Consider the following 14294-nt stretch of genomic DNA (forward strand, 5'->3'; position numbering starts at 1 on the left):
GGAGCTTGTCACAATCCAGGACAAAGCAGCCCACTTGATCGCATTACATCCACTACCATAAACATTCACTCCATCCACCACTTGGCAACAGTCTGTATGATATACAAGATGCACTTGAAGCAACTCACCAAAGTTTCTTTGATAGCACTTTCCAAACCTGCAACCTCCTCTATCTAGGAACACAAAGGCAGTGGACACATGGGAACATCACCACTTGCAAGTTTGTCTACCAGTGACATGCCATCTTAACTTTTTACTGTCATGGGGTTAAAATCCTGGAGCTCCCTTCGTGACAACACTGTAGGTGTACCTATACCAAATGGACTGATGCGGTTTAAGAAGGCGGCTCACCACCAGGGATGAGCACCAGCCGCTCATCACCAGGGATGAGCAACAAATGTTATTCTCACTAGTGACACTCGCATTCCATGAAAGAATAAAAATAATTATAGACAATCAGCTTTTAGGTTCCTCATGTAGTTACCAGGTGCTAGTTACTAATGAGAAGGCAGTTAATTACTAATGCTGATTTGTAATTACTTGCTGAAATATAAGCACTAACAACTAGAGCTAACTTGTCCTCCCAAGCCTTCGTTCTCCATTCCCTCCCTGCATCAATTCCAATATCCAAATACATTATGTTGGGCAGCTAACTAATTTCACTTGTCATTTTCATACTAACCAGAGTACTCTGGGGAGGATGGGGAAAATATACATCCAATATTTTATCTGCATTTTTCTTCAGTGCTATATTGGTGGAGCTAAAAAAAGGATGACACAAGGGAAAATATAACCATTATAGATGATGTTTGATTGTTGTGACATTTCAAAGAATCGATGATTGTGTAAAAAATTTATTTACTTACAAGGGATAGTTTAATAGGAAGAAAGTATGGAGTTAATTTTGAGGCGTCCTGCCTGTTAGAAATAGGTCATTATTGGCACCCTGAAAGTAGTAGGGAAAGACCGCCTTTTTGTCATCTGTACAGTCAGTGCCATTATCTAAGGGTCTTCACCTTCGACTGCCACCCACAGTGGGGCCACTAATGTTTGCAAATTGGGATCCTATAATTCTTATTGGACCTGAAAACGGCAGTTGAGAGCCTGGCTTAAAGGACCAAGTGCCTGTAGTACTTTTTCTGAAAATCCTAGTTGATTTATGTGGAACTTTCTGTAACTTCAGTATTGAATGTAATAGACTAGTTATCTGCAAATTATTGCCAGAATTTATTCTTTGCCTTCAGGAGGGTAAGTGCTCAGATGCATAGGAATAATTCTTGCAACCCAATCGTGGGCTGAGACAGAGGAAAAGGAGTAAGAAATACATAATCATTGAGGAGAACATGCTGGAGCTGAAACACACAATATCAGAAGAAGAGTTTATCCACAGACTCCACTTTGAGAATTTATTTATCCAGAAACAATTACAAGAATCTCACTGAGAGCAATGCGTTTTCTCCCGGCATTAGCAGACAATAGCAGACTGATGCATCATCCTGGAGGAGAACATTCAGGCTTCTCATCCAGTTTCTCATGTCAGTGACAGTCAAAGCTGCCCTTTTTTTTTACTTGAGAGTTTTTCAAGTTGCAACAGGGGACAAAACACGTGTTAGCCAGTGAGCTGCACGTAGCAATATGTTCCAAAATTCTTAAAAAGCTGGTTGAGACGCAGGATTACAAAGCTTAAATGGCACCAGCCCAAGCTTTGCTGAAAGTTGCCGGAGTTGGTGACAGAGATTCTTGTGCAGTGGTGCTGACCATCTTTATCTGAACTGCAGTACATTTACAAGCTGTAACTATACACTATTTAGCAAAGGGTTTAAAATACACTAAAGGTAATTGAATACTAATCAGGTACTTATGCTTTTTCTGACTGACTGCGACTTCAGTGGAATGCTGAAAGTTTGGTGAGTTGAGAGAATTAACCGAGGAGGGGAGGCAGGTGGCCCTTCACTTTTTCTAATCTTTTCACCCTGTAAGAATTGGTTCTTGCTCTATTTTGGGGAAGAAGCTAGCTGTTTGGTGAATATCTGGTGAGTGGGTAAGGTCTATTCTCTTGCCAAGGTTTAAAATGCTACAGAAATTTATGGTAAGGTTCAATTATTTATCTTATAAATGTATTCTATTAATGAAATAATTAAGTAGTTAATGAAAGCACAAGGATGGCAGGACAGGTGATGTGTCATGGTTGCAGTATGCGGGAGCTCCTGGATACCGGTGTGCTCCAGGGCAAACACTTCTGTAGTAAGTGTCTGCCGCTTGAGGAGCTTTGGCTCAGAGTCATTGAACTGGTGGCAGAGCTGCAGGCATTGCGACATATCCGGGAGGGGGAAAGTTACCTGGATGCTTTGTACCAGGAGGCAGTCACACCCCTTAGGATAGGATCTTCTGATTTGGAAGGCGGTAACAGACAGACAGGTGTGACTGCAGCTGAGGGAGGTGAGGGGACACAGAGGGCAGGAGTGTGAATTTCTGCAATTGTCCAATGGCTTTGAGGTTCTTTCAGATTGTTCGGATGGGGGGAGGTGGGGTGGTGCTGCAGGGTGGATGAGCTGACTGACCATCACGCTGTGGTGCAGGAAGCCATTCAAGTGGGGGGAGCAAAAAGAAATGTTGTGATAGTAGGTGCTCTAGCAAGCCACATAAATAGGGAAGTAAAGAGGGTTTAAAACTAAATAGTGGGAGCAAGGGATCAGATTTGGGAAGCTGTGGTAAACCAAAAGAGCGGAGAGAAAGGTACCAGTATGAGAAATGATAAACAGACTGCGATTTGAAGGGACAGAGAATACACATCTAAGAGTAAATCAGCAGATAAGGCTAGACAATACAATAATAAAAGGACAAAACTAAAGGCACATAGCATTTGAAACAAAACAGATGAACTAATAGTGCAAATGGAAATAAATAAGTATGATCTGATTATCATTACAGAGAAATGGCTATAGGATGACATAGATTGGGATCTGAATATTGATGGGTGACATTTAGGAAGGACAGGAAGCTAGGAAAAGGTGTTGGTGGCTCTGTTAATTAATGATGCTTTTAGCCCATTAAAGGGGGATCACCTAAGTTCAGGAAACCAGGATGTAGAAGCGCTTTGGGTTGAGATGAGAAATGATAAAAGCAAGAAGTCACTTGTGGGATTGGTGTACAGGCCTCAAAATGATAACTACACGGTAGGACAGTATAAAGGAAGAGATAATGGGTGCTTGTCAGAAAGGTACATCAATAATCATGGGGTATTTTAAACTACATTAAATCAGACAGGTAAAGGTAGTGTAGATGGGTTTAAAGAAGGTTTTAGGAATAATTTCTTAGAACAGCACATTCTGGAGGCAGCTAGAGAGCAGGTTATACTAGACTTGGTCCTGTGCAACGAGATACGATTAACTTATAACCTCATTGTGAAAGTACCCCTAGGTAACAGTGATCATAATATGATTGAATGTTACATTCAGTATGAGGGAGCGAAGAGTTCAAGACTAGTATTTTAAACTTAAATTAGGGCAATTATGAGTAGATGTACTGTACTTAGATTTCTGGAAGGCATTTGATAAGGTGCCACATCAAAGGTTATTGCAGAATATTACAGCTCATGATGTAGAGGTAACATATTGGCATGGATAGGAGATTGGCTAGCTAAAAGGAAACAGTAGGTCTAAATGTCTTTTTCTGGTTGGCAGGAAGTAACGAGTGGTGTGCCACAGGGATCAGTGTTGGGGCCTCAACTTTTTACAATTTATATAAATGACTTGGATGAAGGGACTGAAGGTATGGTTGCTTAATATGCTGATGACAGAAAGTTAGGTAAGAAAGTAAGTTGTGAAGAGGACCTTAGGAGGCTGCAAAGGGACATAGGTTAAGTGAGTGGACGAAAACCTGGTAATGGAGTGTAATGTGGGCAAATGTGAAATCATCCATCATGGTAGGAAGAATAAAAATAAGCATATTTACTAAAAGGTGAGAGATTGCAGAGCTCTGAGATAGAGGGATCTGGGTCTCTAGCAGATGAATCACAAAAGGCTAGTTTGCAGGTATGGCAAATAATTAGGAAAGCTACTAGAATGTTATTGTTTATTGCGAGGGGAATTGAATACAAAAGTAGGGAGGTTATCCTTCAGCTGTACAAGGCACTGATGAGACCACATCTGAAGTACTGGTTGTGCAGTATTGGCCTCCTTATTTAAGGAAGGATGTAAATGTGTTGGAAGCAGTTCAGAGAAGGCTTACTAGACTACTACCAGGATTGGGTTGGTTGCCTTATGAAGATAGGTTGGACAAGCTAGGTTTATATCCACAGGTGTTTAGAAGAGTAAGAGGTGACTTGATAGAAACATATAAGATCCTGAGGGGCCTTGACAGGGTGGATGTGGAGAGGATGGTTCCTCTTGTGAAAGAATCTAAAACTAGCGGTCACTGTTTAAAAATGTGTCGCTCATTTAAGACCGAGATGAGGAGAAACTTTTCTGAGGGGGGGTCTTTGAAACTCTTCTCAAAAGTTGGTGGAAGCAAAGTCTTTGAATATTTTTAAGGCAGAGCTAGACAGATTCTTGATAGGCTAAGGGGTGAAAGGTTATTGTGGGTATGCAGGAGGTTACAACCAGATCAGCCGTGAACTTATTGAATGGCAGAGCAGGCTCGAGGGGCAGAGTGGCTTACTGCTGCTCCTTATTCATATATACTCGTATGTTCTAGCATTCGGTGCAAAATAAATAAGCACAGCTAGTGAGCACTGCTGTCGCTATTACAAAACAGAGAACCTAAGACGTTCTAACAGGCAACTTTGAAATTGACTATGCCAATAAATAATGGTTGTCACATTTTTTGCTGCCGTAATCAACTACTGTTTCAAGTATGGAGGTTTCAAGTGGTGAAGACTGTACTCTCTTAAGTCTGTGTTTAGGTGCTATTCCTGTTCTCTGAGGTACCTTTTTAAGAACTTTATTAATTTAAGGAATAAATTATAAAACAAAACCCCTTTTCTAATACAACGATTGGTTAAAATTCAGAATGGAACAGTTCCACACTCGAGTGTTTGCATTTATATAGTGTTGTTAATGGAGTAAAATGCCCCAAGGAACTTCGCAGGAACATTATCAGAAAAAATTTAACACCAAGCTATAGAAGGAAATACTAGACCGTTTCTAGATTTTGCGAAGTGTCTTAAAGCAGGTTCACCTTTTATACTCGACGTATAAGTCAACCCCATTTTTGGAAGAATTTTTAAAGGTAGACTTTGATGTCAACATCTACAGTATATATACCCAGATCTCTGTTCCTGCACCGTCTTTGGAATCATGCCCTTTAATTTATATAGCCTCTCCTTGTTCTTCCTTCCAAAATATATCTTTCCACACTTCCCTGCATTCAGTTTTATCTGCTATGTGTCTATCTATTACACCAAACTGTCATTGTCCTTCTAAAGTCGATCACTATTCTCTTCACAATTCTTCAAAGTTTTGTGTCATCTGCAAATTTTGAAAGTGCACTCTGTACTTCCAAGCCTAGGTCATTAATATATATCAAGAGAAGCAGTAGTCCTAATACCAACCCCCGGGGAACCCACTCTAGTCTAAAATACAGCCATTTACAATGATTCCTGAGCTGAATTTTAAGGAGTGCCCTAGGCCCCAACCCATCCCTCTGTGGCTTAAAAGTCGAACAACTGCCCAGCAGCAATTTAATGCTGGGAGCAATGTTGATTGCCTTAAGGCAAGCCTTCCGCCCTTTTCTCAGGAGGAAGTACTGCCTTAGAGCTGCCAACCAATTGGATTCACCAGCAGTTCTGTAGTTCCAGAAGAGTCACGGGAGTGCTGGTCACATCTGGGACTGCAGGCAATCCCCAATGGTGAGGAGCACAGGTAAGTTGGGGGTCTCAGCGGCGGGGGGGATGTTGGTGGCTAGGTTCAGGAGACCAAGGGGAAAGGTTAAAGGGGGCACTGACCTTTGGTGGGGAGGGTGGGGTGCATCCAATGGACCTAGGGGGCCCTGAAATAAGGTAATTCCTGCCACACCACCTTGCTCAACACCAGCTCGAGCAGCCATAGCTGCTAGGCTTCTCTCATGGTATGAGCCTCTGTACCACTGCCTGTAAAATAGCAGCGATGGAATGAGGCCCTTTAATGACCACCTATGGGCCTCAATAGGTCCAACAGCAGGTGAGCCCCCAGCACCCCCATAAAATTGCAGACAGGTCAGGATGGGCGAGTTGATGGCAAGAAGGTCACCTGCTGGATCTTACGAACCTCCTCCTCTCCGTTGTCTACCCCTCCTCCCTGCCCCCCCCGGCCTTCAAACACATCTGCGGAGTAGCTTAAAATGCAGCCCAATTTGTTTCCTGTCATTTAGCCAACTTTCGTATCCATACTGGTACTATCCTGTTTTATTCCTTGGGCATTAACATGGCTGGCAATATTTGTCACCACTACAGACTATTAGTTGTGTTCAGTTGCCTAGACCCCAAACTGTCAAGTTCCCATCCTAAACTGCTCACTAACCACTTAAGATATTCCTTAAAACCATCCTCTTAGTTAAGCTATAGGTCAGCGTCTCCCTATGTCAAAGTTTGGCTATCACTTCATCAAATGCCTTTTGTAAGTCCATAGTCACCATAACCCACATTACCCTTAGCAAATAAACTCAGACAAGTTTAGTTAAATACAATTTGCCTTTAACCTATCCATGCTGGCTTTCCTATGACAACCTCACACCGTTCTGTGTTTCAATGCTAAGTGTCTCAGCAAGAAATTGTTCTAACAGTGCTTCTGGAGAATAGGACTTCAGACAGCTATTTCCTAGTTTCTGTGTTTAACTGTGCATTTGCAGATGGTACATGTTACAGCCCAAGTTGCACTTTAATAACAGTGAGCGCTGATAACCTTATTACTTCTATTGCCAAATTGGGCTATAATACTTTCCCTATACCATTTGTATTTATGATCAATGTTTTCACCAGTGCTATTAAGTTATCAATTTTCAAAAATGAAAATATTACAAAATATAAGGAACCTTAATTGTATTTGGCTTGTAAAGCTTCCACTTCTGTTTCATGCAATATTTACATAACATGGCGATCCTTAATTGATTTAATGTGTTATCAGAAGTTCTCATGAACAGCCAACTCCCTTTATTTCAGTCACTTAATTTGTCTTATTGGCTAGCTCAATTATTTGTCATGCAAAAATTATCAACGGTAAACTTTTAATTCTATTTAGCTGTTACTGAATAGAAGATGAGAGTTTAGTATTTTGAAAAACCTTTTGCAATGTGTTATATGTAAAATTGAATTACCAGGGCAAGAAGAAGTGGCTCAAGCAGAAAGTTCTGAGCGGAGAGGCAGCAGTGGGACGAAAATTATCAGACCACCAATTGAACCGTAGATCAGAGGGTGAATGGCTTGACCTTAAGACCATGTCTGGTAAGTATAGCTATATGCTCAGTACAATGATAGGTGAAGCTTTTGAGATGTATAATAACCTCACAATGTGTTTTCAGCTAATACACAAATACGTTTCTTAATGAAACGTAAGATGTAGAAGTGTGATACCTATTTGTAAAATGAAGATGTTAGTAATCCATTTTTGTTTGTTTTCCTTTGCTGCTTGAAAGCTGATGGTCAAGACGATGTATAACGATCTATAGTAGATGTCAAGCATGGAACACCTGATAAACGGATTTTTTGTGATAAAGATACAAGTTTATCACCGTGGGGGGGAGCTCCTGAACCCTGTACTTCAGACTCCTCAATTGTATCAGGCCCCCATCCCCCCACACAGGACAGAATTTTACAGACTCCCACCGGCGAGTTTGCTGGCGGGGGGGTGTCATAAAGTTCCCCAGGTGGATTTTCCGCTTGACCCTGACCTGTCCACAATCTTAAGGAGGTGCAGGCGAGGCCTAGAGTGGCTCACCCATTCACACCCCAATTGAGGTGCTGAAGTGGCAAATTATTGACTCTTAAGGGGCATTTTTCAGCCGGCAGAAGAAGTTCCGGGATGAGTAAGAAGCCTGGCAGATTACACTACTCTGGCCTTGGGTGGGAAAGGAGGGGGGTGGTGGCGTCTCCATTACTTGGTCCCCTTTAGAGATCAGAAGCCCCTCACCCCGGATGCTTCCTCTCCGCCTGGCCTCGCCAACACGATCCCCACCGACCTGGGCCTCCCCTCTCGTCCTTACTACGAGATCCATATACTTATTGGGCTCCAGGATTTAGAATCTGGAGACTGCTGTAGTCCCAGAAGTGGCCACTGCTTCTGATAGCATGCTGGGACCTTGGAGCTGCCGGCAGCTGTCTCTGAGGTGGAACTTTGCCCCATGAGGGGCAGAAATCCTGCCTCCAGCCAATTAACGTTTACCGGAGAGTTAAATGGCTACAGGGCAGCAGGCATTGGCTGGAATTTGTTCCCCACCAACTCATCAGGTGACGGGGTAGGAAATCCTACTATTCAGAAAATTCTGCCCACAGGTATTTACTAACACCTGGCTCAAGATTTGACACTGCTGTGACTTATACAGGTCTCCATTCTGCATCTTACCCCAACAGAGGCCTTTGATGCCTTATGGTGGTTAATTGTTGTCACAGTAAAGATGCACACTTTCATCCGTTTCTATTCATGTCACGATGGATTGTCAATCCAGGAAAGGTATCTAAAATTGTACTCAGTCATAACAAACACCCTGAACTCAGACAATCAATCACTTGTACAAGTGTACAAAAGTGACAGAAAGGAAAGGACCTGCTGATCCATCTAGCCTCTCCCATATAGTTGTGATGTCAAGTGTATCACAATAAAGAGAGTCAGTATTCAGTCAGAGCTATGTAATTTCCTGGGAGAGGTGAAGACCTAGGCCAACTCACTGACTGTTTTAGGCCATCAAAAACTAGTCTGAAAGATCACATGGATCATCATTTATATTTAAATTATGCACTGAGGTGATTTCCATCCCAGCCAGAAGCAGGTCCAACTCTCTCTTAACGGAATGCAATAAATCAGCAGTCACTGCAGAAGCTGGCAATCTGTTCCACAGCTCCAATGTTCTCTGGGAAAAGAACATCCAAAATAGTTCTGCCCTTTGTAACTTATAAGCATTTTCCCTGATCCTTCTTAACCTATTCCCTTGAATATCACAAGGCTGAAACGTGAAGATCGTATTCTAATTGGGGATTAACCAAGGTCTTCTACAAGGACAAAATGGAGTGCTTTATTTTAGTGAATTGCCTTATGAATATAACCTAGAATCCTGCTTGCTTTAGCTGTAGCTTTGGGGCATTGCTCATTGGAGAATCTTGCACCAAAATACCCAGATCTCTTTCTTTAACCATTTAACTTTTGTTCAGTTCGTGTAGGGTGTAAGTTTGTTTGGCATTCAATCTACCCACTTTATCTTGCCAAGTTAAGTATCATTTTCCTAACATGGACGCATTCTTCCACAACATCAATATCTGCTTACAGTAGTCAAGCATCTTCTCCAATCTCAGCACGCTCATACCTCTTGGTATCATTCCCAAACCCGTGGATCATTCCCCCAACAAGTTTGTCCAAATTATTAATACAAATGGTAAATAGCAAGAGTCTTAATACCAATCCCTGTGGGACAGTACTGGTAACAGGTATCCAAATTCATTGACTACAGCTTTCTCCCTGTGGGCACTGAATAGTGCAAAGACTATGGACCCTGACAATATTCCAGCAATAGTACTGAAGACTTGTGCTCCAGAACTTGCCGTGCCCCTAGTCGAGCTATTCCAGTACAGCTACAACACTGGCTTCTACCCAGTAATGTGAAAAATTGCCCAGGTACTCCCTGTGCATGAAAAGCAGGACAAATCAAATGCAGCCAATTACCGCCCCATCAGCCTATTCTCGATCATCAGTAAAGTAATGGAACAAGTTTTCAACAATGCTAACAAGCGGCACTTGCTTAGCAATAACCTGCTCACTGATGCCCAGTTTGGGTTCTGCCAGGGCCACTCAACTCCTGACCTCATTATACCCTCGGTTCAAACATGGACAAAAGAGCTGACCTCCCAAGGTGAGAGTGACTGTCCTTGACATCAAGGCCACGTTTGACCGAGTGTGGCATCAAGGAGCCCTAGCAAAACAGGAATCGATGGGAAACAGTGGGAAAACTCTCCACTGGTTAGAGTCATACTTAGCACAAAGGAAGATGGTTATGGTTGTTGGAGATCAGTCATCTCAGCTCCAGGACATCACTGCAGGAGTTCCTCAGGGTAGTGTCCTGGGCCCAACCATCTTCAGCTGTTTCATCAATGACCTTCCTTCATAAGGTCAGGATTGGGGATGTTTGCTGATGATTGCACAATGTTCAGCACCATTCGCGACTCCTCCGATACTAAAGCAGTCCATGTCCAAATGCAGCAAGACCTGGATATTATCCAGGTTTCGGCTGACGAGTAACATGTAACATGTAACATTTGCTCCACACAAGTGCCAGGCAACGACCATCACCAACAAGACAGAATCTAACTATCGCCTCTTGACGTTCAATGGCATTACCATCACTGAATCCTTCACTATCAACATCCTGGGGGTTACCATTGACCAGAAACTGAACTGGACTAGCCATATAAATACTGTGGCTACAAGAGCATGTCAGAGGCTAGGAATCCTGCGATGAGTAACTCACCTCCTGACTCCCCAAAACCTGTCTACCATCTACAAGGCACAAGTCAGGATTATGATGGAATACTCCCCTCTTGTCTAGATGGTGCAGCTCCCACAACACTCAAGAAGCTTGATACCATCCAGGACAAAGCAGCCCACTTGATTGGCACCACATCCACGAACATTCACTCCCTCCACCATTGACTCACGGTCGCAGCAGCATGTACCATTTACAAGATGCACTGCAGGAATTCACCAAGGCTCCTTAGATAGCACCTTCCACAACCACTGCCATCTAGAAAGGCAAGGGCAGCAGGTACACGGGAACATACCACCTGCAAGTTCTCCTCCAAGCCACTCACCAACCTGACATGGAAATATATTGTCGTTCCTTCACTGTCACTGGGTCAAAATCCTGGAGCTCCCTTCCTAACAGCACTGTGGATGCACCTACACCATATGGACTGCAGCAGTTCAAGAAGGCAGCTCACCACCACTTTCTCAAGAGCAACTAGGAATGGGCAATAAATGCTGGCCCAGCCAGCGAAGGTCACATCCCCTGAATTAATAAAACAAATTCGGCTGACCACTAATCCCGATAAATTCTATCTTGTCAAGGAACCTATTATGACGTAACTTTAATAAAGGCTTTCTGAAAGTCCAAGTAGACAAAAGTCTACATAGTTACTCTCCTCTACAACCTGCTAACCTCTTTAAAGAAATTATAATCAAATTCAAGCATACAAATCCAAAATGGTGAATGATCTGAAGTCCCAAAGAACTGCAAATGTAGTTGGTGCTATAAACATAGTGTTATGTGACCAGTTGATTACACTACTAAGGGCTCTTTGACTACCTATAACAGAACCAAAAAAATCAAACCTATAATCTTTAATAAAAACAGAAAATATTCAGATTGTCAGCATCTGTGCAAAGAACAACAGAGTTAATGTTTCAGGTACTGATTAAAAGTAACAGACCTATCATTCTCTTTGGTAAGCATTTCCATTCTCCAGTGAATAACATCCAAGCACCTACCCTTCCTCTCTCCACATTTGTCAATAAAAATCTCTGCTATAATTCCACACTCCATTCATGTGTAATGAATTGCCTTAGGAATGCACTTAACCACTTTTTTTTAATCCCTACTGAGAAGGATTTTGACCTGTAACATTGTAAACCCATTGCGGAACCCTATAATCCTTCCCACAACCCCCATGAGCAAAATCTCCATCTATCACCTGACTATATTTCCCATTCACAGGACTTACTCTCCCAAATTGGCTGTATTTCTCCTGCCACAATCAGTGATCAATCCCTCAATCCCATTTACTCTGCTAATTTGAATTTCTCTTAATTAGCTCTCTTATTCTCTTGCCCTCTCCCCTCTTCCATCACCTTACTTTATCTTGCTCTTTCACCATCTTATACCTCTCCACTCCTTTTCCCTTTTCTTGATTTTTCAAGCCCTAGGAGGTGTATCCCCTCAAACAATTTTGGTCCTTAGGGGAGGAAATATTTAGTTCATCACAACCTCCCTCTTTCCTCCACCCCTATTCCCAAAAAGCTGGGATATCCCTCCCTATTAAGGTAGTTTCCATGACTTTGCTTCTTGTACTCATCCTCTTTTATGTTCACCTCATACCTTCCTTCTCCCAGTTTTCTGGCTCTTACTTCCCCAAAGCAGGACCTATCCCCTCTTTCCCTTTCCCGCCAGTGTTTTTTTCTTAACTTTGATCCACATTTCTCCCAACTTCTAATCCCACTTGACCTGAATACTGAATTTGCTGTTGTCTTCATGTAAACAACACCACCATCGCAAGCTCTTACAATTTTTCATGCTCAATCCTTTTCCATTTGTGTGCTGAAGTCTTATTCTCCTCTGTACTCTGCTCTTTTTGCCTTGCTGTTGCAACCTCTCCCTAGTCAGCACCAGGATTATTGGAAGTTCTGTCTCCTGAGTTCTTGTAATAGGGAATCAGATGAGCATGATTTAAAACTGGCACTGAGCATCTCAGTCACTTCTTTAAAATTGTCAGCGGGCATTATTGTACAAAACAAATATATATCTAATGAAATCAAACAGGAAAATGCTGGAAATGTTCAGCAGGTCTTGCAGCATATGTGAAGAGAGGAACAAAGTTAATTTTCAGACGATGACCCCTCATTAGAAAATGTGGAAAATTTTATTGATGTAATAAGTTTTAAGCAAGTACATAGATGGGAGAAGAACAAAAGGGAAGGTTTGTTTTAAGGTTGAAAGCAGGAGAGATTAAATAACAAAAGGGGATGATGGTACAAGGCAAAAGGGAATGTTAGTAGGAACAGTAAAGATGCAGAAGGTGTGTCTGGAGGAGGTGTAAATGGTAAAAGCAGAAATCATCACCAACTACTGCTGTCCAAGGACAAAATAACAGCAAACGTGGAAAAGGGGGCAAAAGTTATGATCTGAAGCTTTTGAACTCGGTGCGACAAGAAGACCTCAAAGTGCCTAGTCAGAAGATGAAATGTTAAGAATAATTAGAATGGTGCAAGGAGTCAAAGACAGAAAGGTCAGAATGAGAGTGGAGTGGTGAATCAAAGTGACGGGTGACCAAAAGCTCAGGGTCAAACTTGCAGACAGGTCACCCAGTCTGCTTTTGGTCCCACCAGTTGAGGAGACCACATTGTGAGCGGCGATTACTATTTATGAAATGGAACAAAGTGTGAGTAAATCGCTGTTTCAAAGAAGTGTTTGGAACCTTGGACGATGAGTAGGGAGGGAGTAAGAGGGCATGTGTTGGATCTCCTGCACTTGCATGGGAAGTTACTGTGGGAAGAGGAGAGTGTGTTGGGATATTTGAGTGGACCAGGGTGCTGCAGAGGAAAACGGCCCATCCCTTTGGAAGGCTGAAAGTGGAGAGGAAGTGAAGATATGTTTGGCAATGGTATCAAGCTGGAGGTGGCGGAATGGTGGAGCATAATACATTGAATACAAAAGTTGATGGGTTGGAAAGTGAAGATAAGTGTAAATCCTCTTCAAGGGGTATTCTGAGAAAAATTTGCCCTTGGAATGCTATGTGGATAACCATTCTCTTTGGGGTAGAGTATCACTGAGAAAAAAGGTGAGTATTGACCTTGCTAGTATAAAGGAAGTGTTGGAAAGAAAAGAAATTCCTAAAATATAATGGGTTGGCACAAGTCACCAATTATCAGACCATTTTACAAAGAGAAATGCTTTCTCCAAGAAATTATTGGATTTCCTAAAAGAAAGGAGGCAGTGGCGTAGTAGTAATGTCACTGTACTGGTAATCCAGAGACCCAGAGTAATTCTATGAGAACCCAGGTTCTAATCCCATCATGGCAGATGGTGGAATTTGAATTCAATAAAAATCTGGAATTAAAAGTTGATTGATGACCATGAAACCATTGTCGATTGTCATAAAAACCCACCTGGTTCACTAATGTCCTTTAAGAAAGGAAATCTGCCATCCTTACCTGGTCTGGCCTACATATGATTGACTCGTAAATGCCCTCTGAAATGGCCTAGCAAGCTACTCGGTTGTATCAAACCACTACAAAGTCAATAAAAAGGAATGAAACCGGACGGATCAGCCGGCATCGACCTAGGCATCGGAAACGACAATAGCAAACCCAGCCCTGTCGACCTTGCAAAGTCCTCCTTACTAA

At 42.3% G+C, this 14294-nt stretch overlaps 1 protein-coding gene across 6 annotated transcripts in view; it reads left to right on the forward strand.

Moving 5' to 3' along the window:
- slc39a10 (solute carrier family 39 member 10) overlaps window positions 1-14294 on the forward strand; it is a 119234-nt gene that overhangs the window by 57371 nt on the left and 47569 nt on the right. For all 6 annotated transcript variants that reach the window (XM_041200174.1, XM_041200175.1, XM_041200171.1 and 3 more), the window contains exon 6: window positions 7294-7417. In XM_041200174.1, the coding sequence (XP_041056108.1) occupies window positions 7294-7417 (124 nt within the window). The remainder of the gene's footprint in view (window positions 1-7293; window positions 7418-14294) is intronic.

Source organism: Carcharodon carcharias, chromosome 12, assembly GCF_017639515.1.
Source record: "Carcharodon carcharias isolate sCarCar2 chromosome 12, sCarCar2.pri, whole genome shotgun sequence".
Lineage (NCBI taxonomy): Eukaryota > Metazoa > Chordata > Chondrichthyes > Lamniformes > Lamnidae > Carcharodon > Carcharodon carcharias.